At 48.2% G+C, this 16,465-nt stretch overlaps 1 protein-coding gene across 2 annotated transcripts in view; it reads right to left on the bottom strand.

The window, feature by feature from the left end:
- Window positions 1-13,284, bottom strand: part of FGF14 (fibroblast growth factor 14) — a gene marked incomplete at both ends in the record, with an annotated part of 423,837 nt that extends 410,553 nt beyond the window's left edge. For both annotated transcript variants that reach the window (XM_082009367.1, XM_082009369.1), the window contains one exon: window positions 12,957-13,284. In XM_082009367.1, the coding sequence (XP_081865493.1) occupies window positions 12,957-13,164 (208 nt within the window). The remainder of the gene's footprint in view (window positions 1-12,956) is intronic.
- Between the last annotated feature and the right edge of the window lie 3,181 nt (window positions 13,285-16,465).

The following is a 16,465-nucleotide window of genomic DNA, read 5'->3' as shown; positions in this document are numbered from 1 at the left end:
CAGCTGGGATTCATCCCTTCTACTGAAGCTCTAATACCCCCTTTGCCTGGCTGGGACGGTGTCATACGCTGTTACCAGTTCAGGTACCACACAGAGGCTGGGGGCACACGTAAATCACCCCACAAGCAGAGCTTGCCCTAACTTCGCTTAGTGGAGGTGAAAGGGGTTTTCTGATCCCCTTTGGCTGTGCTCATAAATGCTAAATAAAAGAAGTGCTAGACCCCTGGTCACCCACACTTGTTCCTTAAGCCCCAGGCAGCTTTGGACCACTTCAGCTAGCTCTCTCCAAGCCAAATCTGCTAGGGAGGGTGGTAACTGCACGTAATGTGGACATGAGCCAGCCAGAGCCATTTGGACTTGGATCAATCCCTGGCCCTTTTTAATTAAGCAATATAAATTCAGTCATCGGTTCCTGAGCAACTAGGAGGAGTTTAAGGTGGGGGAAGGATATCAATGACAAACTGAAGGTGGACAGTTCTTACTCACAATTCTTAGTTGCCATCTGTTAATGAGAAGAAGAGACTGGCTCTCCCTTTGAAGTTACTTTAAGACCTCCAGTATAAGCTTCTTGATGCAGATTTATGGTGATCTGCTAGGTCTGAATGGCACCTAACATCCTTGGCCTATTTGACTGTGAACTTAATAAGCTATTGGAAGAAAAAGGCAAATTAATGTCAAAACTATACTACCCTCCTCCTTCACAGTGCCTAATGCCCACAAGTGTGCAAAAATGCTTTTAAAACCTGATAGAGACAAAAGCTATTTAAATGCTTCCAGTCTTGGATAGCTCTATAGCTCGTACCGCCCGGTGCACAGTGTCTGACACAGAGGTTTACAAAGCTTAAGACCCACGGAAGCACACACGCTGCGTTTTAAAAGTTGTGCTACAACAATCAATTGCGGGGCGGGGGGGATGATGGAAATAATAACACATTATTATCCTCAGCAGTTGCCTGTGGCAACTACACCGCCTGGTTCAGTTGAGCTCGAGGGCCACCCTTGCCAGCAGACCAGTGCGCCGTCGCCGCTGGGGTGAGCTTGCAGGCGTTAGCCCGGGCAGCGGGAGCGCACCGAGGACTCCACACGCCCACCCAGGTCCAAAACAGCAAGGGTGGCCAGGCCTGCTCACGCAGACGGCTTGCAGACCGTCCGCACGACAGCAGGCGGGCTGGAGGCACCGGACCCTCGTCCCAAGATCACTCTGGAGACCACTCCTTCGGAGCTGTGCGGTGGCAGCTGGTAGGCTCGTGAGAGCGTGGGAGCACTTTCATTTATAAAAGCAAAGCAACGTTTACAAGGATATCTCACCTGTAGCAAGATAGCTATAAACGGAATAAATTTGAGAGAAGCTAGACTCACAAATGTAACTCTCTTAGATGTCCTTGGGAAAGAAACACTTCTAGAAATAGATGTTTTCCATGAAAACGTCCTTAAATTTCAGATCTATTTGCTCTTCAATTGATAAGTAGCTCAAACAATTTCTAAATTCCGCTTGCCTGTAGGACTCTCTATCACTAACCTTTCTAAATGACTACGGATTCCTTTAATCCCTTTATTATTTACTTTATAATTTCTTTTGTCATTCTGGTTTTTCATCTCCCTCTGAGAATAAGTGGGAGAAAGAGCATCCCACACTATTCATGTATCATCCACACAGCACTTGAAAAAATTCTCACCTAATGCACTAACATCACATTCTGACTTACTTCTGTTCGAACTTCATCAAGTTCCACCCCCAAATTCTTAACCTATATATAAGACTACAAAAAGCTTAGTATTTATCTTTTCCCCATCTTCCCTCTTAAATCTACTAGCATTTATTTTTTTTGGCAAGGAGCTTAGACAATAGTCACTCCAGCCAGCCAGTGAAAGCCAAGGAAAATGGGCCTCAGCAAACATAATGAACCCTCAAGTTGAGGTTTCTCCTGATAGGCTATTAAAAGGTTTTAACCTAGCCTGCACAACTTACAGCTTACTTCTGCTTTGGTTATAAGGTCCTGAACTGCTGCCTCTGCTTTCATCCTGATGGCTGTTAGCACAACCAGAATAAAATCATTCTGATCCAACATCCAAGAGGCCATGAAACTAAGTAGCCATACAGTTAAAATACCGTGATATTCACCTGCATATCCTTAGGTTCAATTATTCTTTATCATTGTGCTTAAAGACTTTTTTTTGTAATCCAGAGCACCATATTTACTTAGGTATCTTGAAGAACCCCTTAGGTTGTGAATTCCTCAGTGGTGTATGGTAATGGTCAAAATCAAAATGCATGATGTCTAAGTGCTAAGAAAGCCAATGTCTTCTAAGATACACTTTCACTGAAAACCTTCAGTAAGGAAAGAATATCTTCTGTGGTCCACAAATCACAGAACTCCTCTCCACTTCATGTCAATAAATACCCCAGATACATCATCTCTTATAAACTGCAAAGACTAACTGAATTGAGGAAAGACACTAGAACACAAAATCACAATGACTCCATTCCCACTACCTTGGCACACATTGCTCCTACCATGTGTAACCTCATTGATTTTACCCAGATAGCTATTACCTAGGAAACTACAACAGCGGTGTTTTTTTTCCATTTATACTTTTACAACTCTACAAACGTTACTGGGGTTTAAAGTCCAATTCTAAAACAGAATAAGGCTTCCTTCAAAAAATGAGGGTCTTCAATACAAACACTACATAAAGACTTATTTGCTGTAAATCAATCCCGTACTGCTTTTAGGTGCCCTGTTCCGTGGAAGAAGAGTCCATGCTACAAGTTTCAAAGGTAAAGGAATTAATCTCTGACACTTTTCAAACCTTTGTGCAAGTAGGCAGAGGTCAACACTTCAGAACACAGGGATTAACAACACGTGCAGTCACTGGTTTTGCCACAAATGTCCCTGGTCAGCAGCAACCCTAGAGCATGTGCACTGAAGTGACAGGTTATAATCCTCTCATACAATAATGTCTCAAAAGGAGACTGTCAGAAGTGAACTCAATCAAAGGTGAACAAGGTGAATCAAAGGTGAGCAAGTATATATGAACATACAGGGCATGCCTTGCATCCACACGGGTTTTGCAGTTCTCTGGGAACTCTGCAGCAGGGCACCACGGCCACAAAGCTTCAAGGAGGCATGCAGCACCCATGTGAGAAGGCAGAGCCAGGACATGGAACCAATTCCCTACCAGGTCAAGTAATAACAGCTCAACAGTAGTAGCCAGAAAACTTTCCTGGAAGCTGAGGATCTCTGCTTTAACAGCAGAATCCCACATAAAGCATTTTATCCTCAAGCAAGTAATATCCTCAAACAATCCTCAAAACAACTGAAAGGGATAACATTTATTCTTGAGTTTTCTGAATCTTCTTGCTGATTTTACTTCTTGCTTTACTGCCTCTGCATTTATGTACTTCTGCTACTGTTCTTCTACTGTAAATTAGCAGAAAGTGGGAAACCAATCATTCATACAGCTCATGCCCAATAAAACAAAGGATAGTCCATCAGCCTACCCTTCATCCATCATAAATATTACATCAGTAATAACCTGTACAGTTGTTCTGCTCACTGCCACTACCTAATTAATCAAAGTGGTGGAGAGAACTTAAAGTTTATCTGAAAGAAATATAATTAACAGCTAATTCTCCTCAGAGACCCTAACCCAAAGTAAAAAGCTGAGACGCCTGCACAAGCAGCAGGTGAAAGAACTGAAAGAGATGTAAGAGGCTATAATGGAGGCAACAGTGTTTGAAACAGGTCAAGGTCATAACTGACGGAGATAAAAGAGGTCTGAGTAAAGCCATGAGACTAGGAAATGTCGGTATAACCCTATTTTTTGAGGCAGAAAGTCTCCTTCACATGAGATCAAACATACAAAATGATTTATACTGGCAAGGGGCTGGGAGGAAATCTCTGGGGGCCACAAGGCTTTACAAATTTTAATCCACCTGTTAATGCCATTTAAAAACATGGATTTTAGTGAAAACTGAAAGAGTCCAAGCCACAAAATTGCACCTGGGTTTTAGACAGCCTGAAGTTAATTCGCATTTGAGATCTTGGGTTGACCTCCTAGTGGGATAATCTGCCTAAATCACGTTTAGGTTCAGTTTCTCAGGGACTATTAGCGGTCTGGGTATCGACTTACAATTTCTAGGTGCAAGAAAATCAGAACTTTAAAATGTTTTTTCATATCATGAGCACTATGAATTAATACACACTACTATTAATTTAACCCTTATTACAATATTCCGGATAGGACACTCTATTTTGTAAGATACCATGATACTAATGATTTAAATTATTTTTTTAAGCATTTCTCTTTTTCCATATTTTCCACTATGTTTTGCACTGGTGATTCCTGGTGACCTCATTCAAAGTCAATAAATGTACCTACATTAGCAGTTAGAGATATGAATAGAAAGTGCTGGGCAATAGTAATGCTCCATAATGCACTTCTCTAATGAGAAGCGTGAATTGGGAACTGTTTAATCTGGACGTTCTCTTTAAATGTAGTAGGACATGCTCAGAAATACATTTACTGAAAGAGTAACAAGTCTGGCAAACTTGCCTTCTTTAAATTAACATTTTCAGCTCAAACCTCATTAAAGGGCAATGAAATTCCTGTATAGTTCCTCTGCTAACATTGGTGAGAACCAAGAGATTTATATGTAAACAGAAGTCTCTGCTTTTACATGCCAGCTCTCTGTCCTGTTCAAACCATTCAACACTGGTACAAAATTCTAGTTTTCGGTCACATTGGAGCTTAATTCTTCAAAAGCTTGTACAAGGAAGCAATATCCTGCTTCTTCCCTCAAGAGAAGGGACTTTGTGAAAACATGCCCTTTGCAGGAGACAACTTCCTTATCCCACAGGCCTAGAAAATCCATAGGAATGAACTCCTTTTATTTAGGTGGACAAAAGTAGAGACAACCTGCCAACACAGGACTCCCAACCCCTCATAGCCCTACGGTTTTGTGAGCCCTGCGCACACCCGCGCACACAACCAAAAACCTCCACTGGCTTCAGGAGGACCATGGAGGCAGAGCCCCATGCAAAGGGATGCGTCAGCTGCTGTCTCATCTTTGTCCTCCAAAGCCAAAGCCATCCTACCTCCTCAGCAAAGGCAAGTTATACTGCTCCGGAACTGAGATGATAGAAATGCCCAGGATTTCCTGACAGTTCAAGGAAGGAGACAGCACCGTGACGGAAGTGTCCTTCACTTTATAGATGAGATACTCGCCCCTGAAAAATTTCCCATAATCAGTAGTCACAAACACGGAGCAGGAATAGTGGCATCAACCTCTGTTTTTCAACAGGAGAAGTACCAGGGAGTACCCACCGAAAGCACAAACCCCTCCGCACCCTTTCCACACAGCACATGGTTACGTGGAGCTCGCCGCCACGCAAAGCTTTTAATGCCCAAAATAGACATGCTGTTGGACAAGTAAAGGTGTGTAGCTCCTTCAGAGGTTACTACATGCAGTGAATAAAAGCTCTGACTTAAGACAGTCCAGTGACAGCTGAAAACTGAGAGGCTAGATTAGGGGAAGGATCAAACCTAGATTTGCCCTGTGGCTTCTGTTTTTCTTACACTACCTAATGCCCAGAACTGGAGACAGGGTGTGTTCAAGAGCAGGGGTGCGAGTCCCACACATTCTGTACCCTCACTATGTTCTTATCTTTCCAGATGACAAAAATGCACAAAAAAAATGTGGATGACGTGATGAATTTTCAGGAAACCGCAAAGTCTATTCCTTTATCAGGTCAGTGAAACACTGACCTTTCTCGTCTTTTCAAAGAGGATTACAGTTTATTTGTATCACTATCTGCGAGCAACAGCCAAAACAATTCCAATGGAATTAAAATGTTTAACTTTGGTTCGATTCTACTGTCTGATGGGACCAGGTTAATTTTAGTGCCACAAAATGATTAAGCCCAGTAATTTCCAAGATACTGCCTTCTGTACGTAAACATTAAACCTGTTCAGCGCAGTTCCTCATGCTGACACCTCAAGCAGGTGTCAGAGTGGAAACACAAAATACGGACATTAAAATTACACCATCGATTTCTGTTACCAAATGCGTGTTACTTATTGCCATTTGACCCATACAACCATCCAACATTAACTCTCAAACTATTAAAATGTTGATTATGTTCAACACAGTATGTTACCTAAATTAGTGCATTGTATTTTACTGCAGAGGGTGTTATTATTCTGACTTGGGCATTTAATTTTACCACGGATACTATTACTCTGACTTCTCAATGCTGTCTCATCAGCAACTATTTACTTTCCTTGCTACTTTTTAATGTGAGTGCTTCCAACAGAGTATGCAACAGACACACCAAACTTGCATGCCATTTGTCCATTTAAAGCCTTTCACAGAATCACAGGATCATTAAGGTTGGAAAAGACCTCTAAGATCATCAAGTCCAACCATCCACCCAACACCACCATCCCCACTAAACCATATCCTGAAGTGCCACGTCTACACGTTTTTTGAACGCTTCCAGTGATGGTGACTCCACCGCCTCCCTGGGCAGCCTGTGCCAATGTTTGACCACTCTTTCAGTAAAAAAATTTTTCCTAATATCCAGTCTAAAACTCCCCTGGCGCAACTTGAGACCTTTTCCTCTCGGCCTATCACTGGTTACTTGGGAGAAGAGACCAACACCCACCTCACCACAACCCCCTTTCAGGTAGTTGTAGAGAGCGATAAGGTCTCCCCTCAGCCTCCTCTTCTCCAGACTGAACAACCCCAGTTCCCTCAGACGCTTCTCATAAGACTCGTGCTCCAGACCCCTCACCAGCTTCGTTGCCCTTCTCTGGACACACTCCAGCAACTCAATATCCTTCTTGTATCCTTCTTTCACTTAATGATTTTTGAGGTTTTGCCCTCAAAAAGATCCTCTTCAGAGTGCTCCTGATTTGAATAACAACGCTGTTAGTTATTCACACACTATTTACCTTTGCTACAGAGTATATTAAAAAGAATACATCACTACATACATTTTGCACGTCCACCATGGTACCAAACACCATCAGTTCCCTTTGCAATTATAATTTTCAGTACTTCTGAGTGGCTCAGAGTGTCTAAGGATCCACTTCGAGAACACAGTAAATAATTTTTTTAATAGCCCATCTGAAGAGTAATATAATCCTTTGAGCACTTTATCACATGGTCTGCAATAGAAAGATTTTCTTCCCAGTTGCTTCATTTGTTCTGACAGTGGAAACACACTCTGTGCAAGAAGTGGGCTCTTTCTGAACTAAACATGGCCCAAGTCCTGCATAGTTTATTTCCTACTGTACACAGTCTTTCTGTACAGTGGCAAACAGCTCTCAGGTATATTAATTGTACAACAAGCCTTGTGCTACATCACAGCAATTTTTTTTGCACAACAGAGATTGCAAAATTTTAAAATCATTCAATGTTTTGTAACTCAGTAAGTTGTTCAGTAAGCTAGTAATTTGTCTTTGAAAAGCTATCAAGCCGGAAAGTAAGGCATAGGGAAGCAACAGTGTCCAAAATCACAAAAGCCCTCCGAAACAGAATTAGGTATAGAAATAAATCACCGCTCCCAAAGTAAGAAGATCACTCTCGACTGAATGAAACCTGCTCCAGCAGGACTCAGTGCTCACAGGCACATTTGGCAAACATCTGTAAATATTCAGCAGAGTTTAATTTGCACACAACCACTTCACTTATCCAACCACATTCTAGACTCGCAGCATTTCATCCTGCATGTTGAGTGATGATGCAAAAACCTCATTAGTGACCCCACCAACTATGAAATGCCGCCCCAGAGTCAGTTTAATGCCCTGCTTCCTATTTCTTTAGTTTTATGAAGTCCTCTTGAAAAACTGCTTTCCCATTTCAACAACTCTTTCCTCTCCAGATTGTATTTTGACGGGCATTTGCTGGATAGAAAATCTTTCCAAAGGGACAAATTGTGAATGTCTAAATCACTCATCTAAATTTGAAGTCAATAGGAATTTTAGCTCAAAATTAAGACACTTAACATAATAGAAGCAGGTAAGATGAAGAAACATCAAACTCAAACAAAAACTTCATACACATAAACATTTAAACCAATGATATCTGTAATACATTTTTCAGATTTTCCCTAAGCCTAAGTCATCCTTTGTATATTTGAATTCATTTGTAAACAGCCTATCATTAGCAGACATTGAACTGGGTGCAAGCATTTAATCACAGTAGGGAGATTCATGAGCAGGCATAAATTTCAGCCCTTAACAAGTAGAATACGTAATTTAATTTGATCAAGAATAATTAAATTTGTATAAATTCAGGAAATGTATTCCATAGAGGATAAAACTTCAGTAGGTGAGGTACATGTAAAATATGCAATTTTACATTTGAGCAAGAGAAAAACACGGTACCTCAATTAACAGCACGGGAATTACAGTATTTAGGCAGTCAGAGCTGCTTTTCAAACCTACATGAAAGAAACTTCAAGGACCCAATCCTGCAGCTCTTCCTGAGGCAAAATACCCTCTGTCTTTTGGTGGGAGGTTTGTTTTCTATGCGTAAGAAAGGCAGCGGCGGGGGGCCAATATTCTTAGGACTCGGATTAAGATGCACACATGCTACATATTTTATGGGCAGGACCCAAGCTTCCGCTTCAAACAGATCCTCGCATGGCTGTGCTCAGAAACTTTTTCAAAATTATAAGCCACCATGGAAGAACAGTCTGACTATTTTACGGAGAAGGAGTTTAACAAGGGACTATGCAGAGATCCCAGTTCAGCCACAGCCTGCATTTCAGATGCTCTTCTTTTCAAACAGGCTTTGTGTTTGAGATTCATACGTGATTGATACCAACAGGAACCAAATTCCTCTATCAGCAACATATTTATAGTAACGCCGATTTCCATCTACTCTCCTGTCAACACCCCTGACTGAGTTGGAGAGATGCCTCTCCTTGGAGGTAAATGGAGAGGAAACCTGATACATCCTCTGTCTGCTGGGCTGCCACCAGGAGTGAAATGTGAGAGCAATTCCTGCCATGGGGGCATCCAGCACTCCAGCCAACTAACTCATCTCCCATGGGCACCATAACAGCTGTCATTTGGTAAAAAAAAAAAAATCCATTCACTTGCTGTATTTGCTTCAAAAAATACCCAGAGATATGCTCCTTCCCCGATTCCCCTCAAGCCTCAAATCCTCCCTATGATTTAGCCATTCCCTAACTGAATGTACCCAGTTTAGAGCCTTTGGGGGGGGAAGCCACCGGGATGTCTTATCATTACAAGCTCAAACTTAAGATACTTAACATAATCGAAGCAGATAAGTAGAATAAATATCAAACACAAACAAAAACTGCATACACATAAACATTTAAACCAATGCTATCTGTAAATACATTTTTCATATTTTCCCTAAGCTTAAGTCATCCTTTGTATATTCGGATTCATTTATAAACAGCCTATCATTAGCAGACATTGAACAGTCTTACGGTTTCGAGCAATTTTTAACTCTTTGTGAGAAAAAGTCTCACACTTCGTGAAGTCCTCTCCACATGTTTAACAAGCCGGGAAGGCAGAGTTAGATGAAAATAATTACAAAAGCAAGTGAGGCCTGGAGAACCTAATATATTGCAAATGTTTTCCTGCTGGACAGAATGATGCAGAACTGTGGGGCTTCATTACTTTTTGTACTATTAAACTCAAGAAAATTGAAAAAAAAATCAATCAGTGCAAGCAAAGCCGTATTTATTGATTCTCTAAGTTTTTATCCTTATGAAGGAACGTAAAGAGGTGAATAATTGCAGCAGTCAAAGGCAGCTCCTCTTTCCGGGATATCAAATTTGGAACAAATTTGGTCATAACAAAATCATTCCCAAATAAAAACCAAAGCCTCCTGATACAACCCTGCCAGATATTTGCACACACCCCATCGGACACCCCATCCCTCCCCGCCCCGCTCGCCCCTTGCTCCAGAGCTCTGTTTGGTGCAGGTCAACGCGGCGGGGCCCACTGAGGACCCCGGGGAGGGCAGAGGAGCCCCGGGAGGGTGGCATCGCACAGAGGGGAGGGCTGCAGCCAGCAGTGCAGAGGAAACACATAGCAGAGAACATGTGGAAATAAGCCATCCACTCCGGTTTCTGGAAAAAGACCAGCTTGTTGAAAGGGACCAGAAGAAAAAAAAAGTGCAGCAGGCCGAAAATAACTAAATAAACTGAAATTACAGCCAGCGTTAGCTGCCTAACCTGCTCGATTTTCCGCACGGCTGGATCAGCAGCAGCTGCTCGCTCGTGTGCTGCCTTTTGCGACCAAAAAGCCCCGTCGCTCCTGAAAAGTTTGGCGGGGAAGGGGGCCGGGGGAGGGCCGGAGGAGGGTCGGGAGGTAGCGGCGCGCCGTGCCGCAGCGGGGACGGGGCCCTGCGGAGCCGCCCGCAGAGCGGGGGGAGCCCCGTGGCCAGCGCCGCCGGGCGAGGCGGGGCACCGCGGCACCGGCTTCTGCTCTCCCGCCGGCGGCCGCAGCCTCGCTGGGAGACGATCTGCCCCTAGAGCCGGTGACCGAGTTACCAGCTCATCCGGCCAGGCGGATCACCAGCCTCCCCAGGCAGCTACAGCCGCAGGGCAGCGGGCGCGGGGTGGCTCCCGGCTCCTCCGCCGGAATCACGGCGGAGGAGCGGAGGGGAGCGGCGCAAACTCGGCGGGGCGGAGAGCGAGACCACGGGCCTGGCCGGCGGGAACGGCAACGGCAAGCCCCCACCTCTGTCCTCAGCTCTCCGACCTGCCGGTGCCCCCCTGGTACCCGCGGCCACCCTCCTGGCCCGGCTCAGCCCTCCCCAGGCAGGGTGGCAGTGGCGGCGGGGTGCAGTGCCACCCCTGCCACCAAAACCCACTCGTCCCGTGGAGAGCGGCAAGTGCGGCAAAGTCCCTGGGGAGGGGGAAACGCGTACTGCGGCCGCCTGGGCACCCCGAGGGCCATGTGGCGGCTGGTTTCTTATCATCCCCCCTCCGCAGGGAAAGGACGTGGGCCTTTGGGTGGGGGCTTATGCTTCTCCCTCACTCCCCACCCCGGGATGCAAAGTGAAAAGTCTAGAAACCACCACAGCCCAAAGCCCTTCTTTCGGAGCATCGCCGCTCGCCCAGAGCACCACGGCGCTGGAGCCAGCCCCCTCGAGGGGGGGGCGGCGGCGGCAGCGGGCAGGGCAGCGGGTAGGGCAGAGTGAGCACCTCCAAGGGCTGCAAGAAGGTGGCCGGCTGCCCTGCCCCTGCCCGCCCCGGGTGGGGGGCGTACAGGGCTTGGAAGTTGCCCCCGGCCGGGGGAGGCGGCTCGCTGCAGCGCCAAGGGGGGGTTGCGGGAAGCTGAGCGCAGCCTCCGGCGGGGCATTTCGGCCTCTTTGGTATGTGTGCTGAGACGTGGCTGCTCTTTGCTGCAGCGGCAGCGGCGGGGAGGAAAGGGGCGAGACGAGCCGGCAAACGGGAGCGGGGAGAAAAAATCCGGCGAGGTGCCCATCTCGACTCTCTGCACCGGCCCTGAGCTGGGCAAAGCGGGAGCTGGCACCCCGGCCGCCGGGGCGGAGAGGGGTGCGGGCTGTCAGGGCTGGTGCTTGTTGATGTTGGGGTGTCAGAGAGGCAACGAGAGCCTGTGATCTACTACACTGCAGTGCCAGCGTCAGGGGCCTCCTGCTCAGGAGCTGCCACTGCAGGGCAGCCGGCACACACACACACACAACACATACACACAGACAACACACACAGGCGCGTGCACGCACAGCATCCCTCCCCTCGCAGCCCGGGGTCCAGCCGCTCTCGCCTCCCCCGGCACCCAACTGCTTGCGGACAACCCGCCGGCCCGGGGGGGAGCGAGCACGGCGGCGGGGGGCAGCGGGGACGACACCGGCTCCCGGTGTGAGGGAGAGCGGGGAGCGCCGGTATTTCCCTGAAAAGCTCTCGGCTCCCTCACCCGCCGACCATCCTTTCTCTCCCGCCTCGCTTGCCCAGCACGGCCTCCCCGAGCCAGGGGAATGCAACAGCAGCGGCGTGACATCCCACCCCTCCACCCCGCCCCGCCGCCCCGGGACCGGGCGTCCCAGAGCAGCGGCGTTTGCGCTCCTTATGTAATGCACTGCAAGTTTCCCCCTCGGAGCCGGGGCTGGAGCCAAGCGCAGGATCCTGGCTGCCAGGCAGACATGGGAGACGGCAGGCGGTGAGACACCGGCCTGTGCACCGAGGGGTCATCCCGGCCCGGAGAGCAGGAGGAGGCGCAGCCGCCCCGGAGGTGCCGCTGCCGCCGCTCGGCATAGCCGGCTGCGCTGCCCTCCGGGCACAAGCCCCAGGAAAATTGTCCACCCCTTTTCTTCAGCCTACTCCACCTTCCCGGTCTCGAGCTCCCCGGGGGAAGCGGAGGGGGGGAGTGTGAGTGAAAAGGGGCTGCCCCCAGGTCGGGGCTTGACTTCAGCAAGCCGAGCGAGGCGGGTGGGGTGCTGCGTGGCGGGGAACACAATATTGCAAGCTATTCGAAAAGTGCTGTGCAGGACCGGGGCCCCAACACACTCGCCCACCGCAGGCAGGGCCGGCTCACGCTAGCACGGAAGAGCCGGGCTCCTCTTCCCAAAACTGACTGGGGGTGTGTGCACGGGGGGGCTCGCATCGGGGACGGGAGAGAGAGGGGGGATGCTCTACCGGCTATCCCTCAAAAAGGGTAGCGATATAAAAGTTTCCTCCTTGGAAATAGCACATAGAAACTAGGAGACGCAGGCTGGGCTAGGGTCGGCTTTGATTTTTTTTTTTTTTTTCTTTTCCGTGGTGACAGTGGCTGAAGCTAATCCAAACCGCTCCTTGCTTATTCATACACGTATGCACATGCATGTCCGTGCTGGCCTCGATATATTTCCCCCTTCACCCCTCAGCAGGATTGCAGATCTACCTCGGCGAGCAACAGACAGGGTAGCATAAAAGAAAAACAAGGCAGTGCAATGGATTGCTTACCAGTTTGGTTCTTGTTTTTCTTAAGACTCTTGCCACAAAGACACTGCAGCATATGCGATCCTTTGCTGAAAATGTTCCAAAGAAACCACATTGATTTGGGCGAAAAGCAATCCAGCAGCTTATACACCCTGAGAAAGAAGAGATCCTTGTGGTTGCATAATAATAAATTGAGACCAGTTCTCCTGAAGAGGGGCACCAGTTTTATCATAGAAAAAATGATTATATTCCGATCTTCTCCCAGTTTTTTTTCCTCACGTGGTATATTTCTTTGAGACTTTTCAACGGATGCTTTTTTTTCAGCCAGGCTGAACGGTTATTCCCCCTAGATCAACACCGGATTATAACCAAAACGGTGGAAAGGAAAATAAAAGAAATCCCTTCTTTTTTTTCAGCATGAAGCCAAACGAAAAGTAAGGTAGCGAAATCCCAGCCGAGGCCAAAACCTCATCAGAGACACCGGCAAAACGCGGAAGAAAGATCCCCAGCGAGAAAACCATCGCCTGGCACTCGACTGCTAGGAGGATGGGTGGATCTGCAGAACAAAAGCCACGGCAGGATCCATCCTAGGGAACGACTGCCATTGTGCAGCCCCGCGGCGGCAGAGCGCACCGCCAGCACCCGGCGAAGCCCGCCTTGAGGCGCACAGACCGCTGCCGGCCGCGGGCGCGGACCCCGCCCGCAGCCCCCGCCGACGCCCCGCAGTCCCGCCGCTGCCGCCGCCGCCGCCCGCCCTCGCCCGCGCGGGCCGCTCGCCTCCCGGCCCCGGCTGCCGCTGCGCCCCGCACCGCCGCGCAGGAGGCAGCACCCCCCGCCCCGCGCCGCAGCCTCGGCGCCCAGTCGCCGGCGGGCGCCGGGGGAGGAGGAGCCGCCGCCGAGCCCCGCCGGCCCCGGTCGCCGTCACGTACCCACGTGCGGCTCGGCCCGGCCCGGCGCGGCCCGGCCCGGCCCCGCCCGCGGGGAGGAGAGGCGAGCCTGCCCCAACGCGCTGCCCCGCGGGGCACAGCGCCGCAGGCCGCCGAGCGGGACCTTCCCCCAGGGCCGTCCTTCGTCCGCCCAGGTCAAACCGCAGGGGCCCAGAGCAGCTGCGAGCCGCGTAAATCAACCTGCAAAAGGTGCTTCTGGAATGCTGTCCCTGCTGGCGTCGTAGCTTAAAAGGTGTTCTGGTGCGCTTCTGGGATCGCCCCCCAGCAGAGGCGAGCGCCGTCGGTTTCGTGGTAGGATGGCATCATGCGTCATGAACCCCTGAGCCATGACTGGGGTTCCCCAGCGCTGCGCAATGCCTGCCGAGGCAACGCTGAGATCACCCCACAAAGCACCTGCTGCACAGCCAAGGTGAGAGGTCCACAGCTCCTGGGCAGGGCCACCCTCCACAGTCCCACCCAGGAGCGCTGCCCTTTCACCAGTCCTCCCCGGCCTCTGCGGGAGGGCTGCGCCGACCAAGCCCACAAGTAGTTACACCCACATGTGGCAGCGGTGGCACTGGAAGAGCTGGAAGCTGATGGCCACATTCTCTCTCTCCCCCCCCGTAGGATGCTCTGCTGGACTGTGTGGATACTAGAAGGTGTTGGAAGAGATGGGACAGAGAAAATGAATAAATGAGGGGAAAGACAATGAGGAAGTAGTACAAAGGAGCTGCTGAGAAGGCGGCAGTGGAAGGGGAAAACAGAGGTGATAGAAGTGGAACGGTGAACAGCTCACTCTCCTCTCCTGCTCTATCCCAATGCCTGTCTATGCCCAAGTCATCTATATCCACCTTCTTGGTCATCTTTACCTCTTTGGACAAATGTCCAGTCTTTGACCATTAACTTTTTCCAGTAAGAGAGTAAGGACAAAATAGAAGTACCAGGACACTGTTTTCACCCAGGACATTTCTATTAATATTTGCATTCATTCAGACATGGCCAGATGTTGGTGTTTTCTCCTGAAGCCACGGAAGCTGCCATTGCTCCAGGAAGTGTAAGGCTAAAGTATGAAAAATGCAGAGGTTTGTGTGTGCTTTTCCTGCCCTGTGAGGCTTTCTGTCTGGTTTCCAGCACTTGGGAAACTCTTACAGTAAACATCTGGCCAGCACACCAACAAAAGCACTGGGAACCGAAAATTTCCCAATTAATTTCAGCGAGATTCTGGATTTATACATATAGGTGAACAGCTTGGTTGCCAGATCCTTGTCTACATCATATTTAAACATCATTACCCAGTTTTACAGAGATGAAGAATAACGCGCAGGAACGAAGGGCTATAATGTGAGAAGTGGCCCACGGAGTTCGCAGAACGTTGGGGGGGAGGTAGGCATCTATCTCTGAGCACCCAAGTTTGCAAAAATAAAAAGAAGTGAAACTCAACTGATAAAGTTTAAGAAAAGTTAGAGAGGGAGGCAAAGGTGGCAGAAGAAGTTAATGCTAAGAAGCGGCTTGGTCCCTTGTCCCACCCCCTTGGCTGTGCTGCCCGTTGAGGTAACGACCTGCCCATCCTGCCATGCAGACCTTACCCAGGCTGCTGAGAAGACGAGCTGGCTCGGCCACCTTGCAGCCAGCTGGCTGGGAGTTCGCAGCAGCCCAAGCGCTATTCATGGTAGCTCGTATGTCACTGCTCCCTACAAACATAAAAATGATCTAGAGTCTTCCCAAAATATCTGAGGTCTGTGCCTCTCTCTCCTTGACCACAAGAGCCAACATTATATAGCTGGGAACAGTCTGTGATCTGTAGAAAACAAAAAGTCATTGACAAGCTTTCCACCCAAGTAATTGGTTTTATACCTCCCTCAGGCTAGCATGCAACTCCCCACTTTCCAAATGAAAGTAAAACTTCTCTTTAGCATCTCATAATCATTCAGACGTCAGGAATTGTGGCTACAGGACCAAAGGGGGCTGGTTCTGATGGTGATACATGATTTAAGGTTTACTGGAATTAGAACAAAAGCAGAAACTCTCTATCTCCACTGAGAAAACTAACATTCACCTTGCCTGTCTGGTAACTTAATGCCCTTAAAGAGATCCCCAAAACATGAGGAAACTTGCTCAGGTATTCCTCTGCATCAGACCTGCAGAGGAATACCTGAGCAGGAGCAAGAATTTATTCAGAATTCCCCCTTATGCAAAGTCAAAGTCATGGAAATATTAGCCTTTCGAAAGAAGAATTGACCTAATGTGGGAAAAAAACAGAGGAAGTCTTTTCTTCTCAGATGAAATATGTATAACAACCTCAAAAAGTCTAAAACATATACTTAGACCTATTTAGCCTAAGTATAAATTATCCTTTTCAACACTTTAATTAATTTATAAATGGCCTATCATTAAATGACACTGAACTGCGTGTAAGCATTTTACCACAGTAGAAAAATTAATGAACAAAAAATTTCATACTTTACTGTGTACAATGTGCAAGCGATCAAATCAAAAAACAGCCTGGACAAAGAGGAGAAAACGTTCCCTCAGGGGTTCTTATCTGTCTTCGGGCCACAGAATAGTAAGACTTTACTTGCAAATAAAAGGTCAGCAGACCCGTGGAAG

This window comes from Phaethon aethereus (genome assembly GCF_964289735.1).
Source record: "Phaethon aethereus genome assembly, chromosome: 1".
Taxonomy (NCBI): Eukaryota; Metazoa; Chordata; class Aves; order Phaethontiformes; family Phaethontidae; genus Phaethon; species Phaethon aethereus.
Note: the sequence above shows the minus strand (reverse complement) of the source record. Positions and strands in the feature narration are given on the sequence as shown.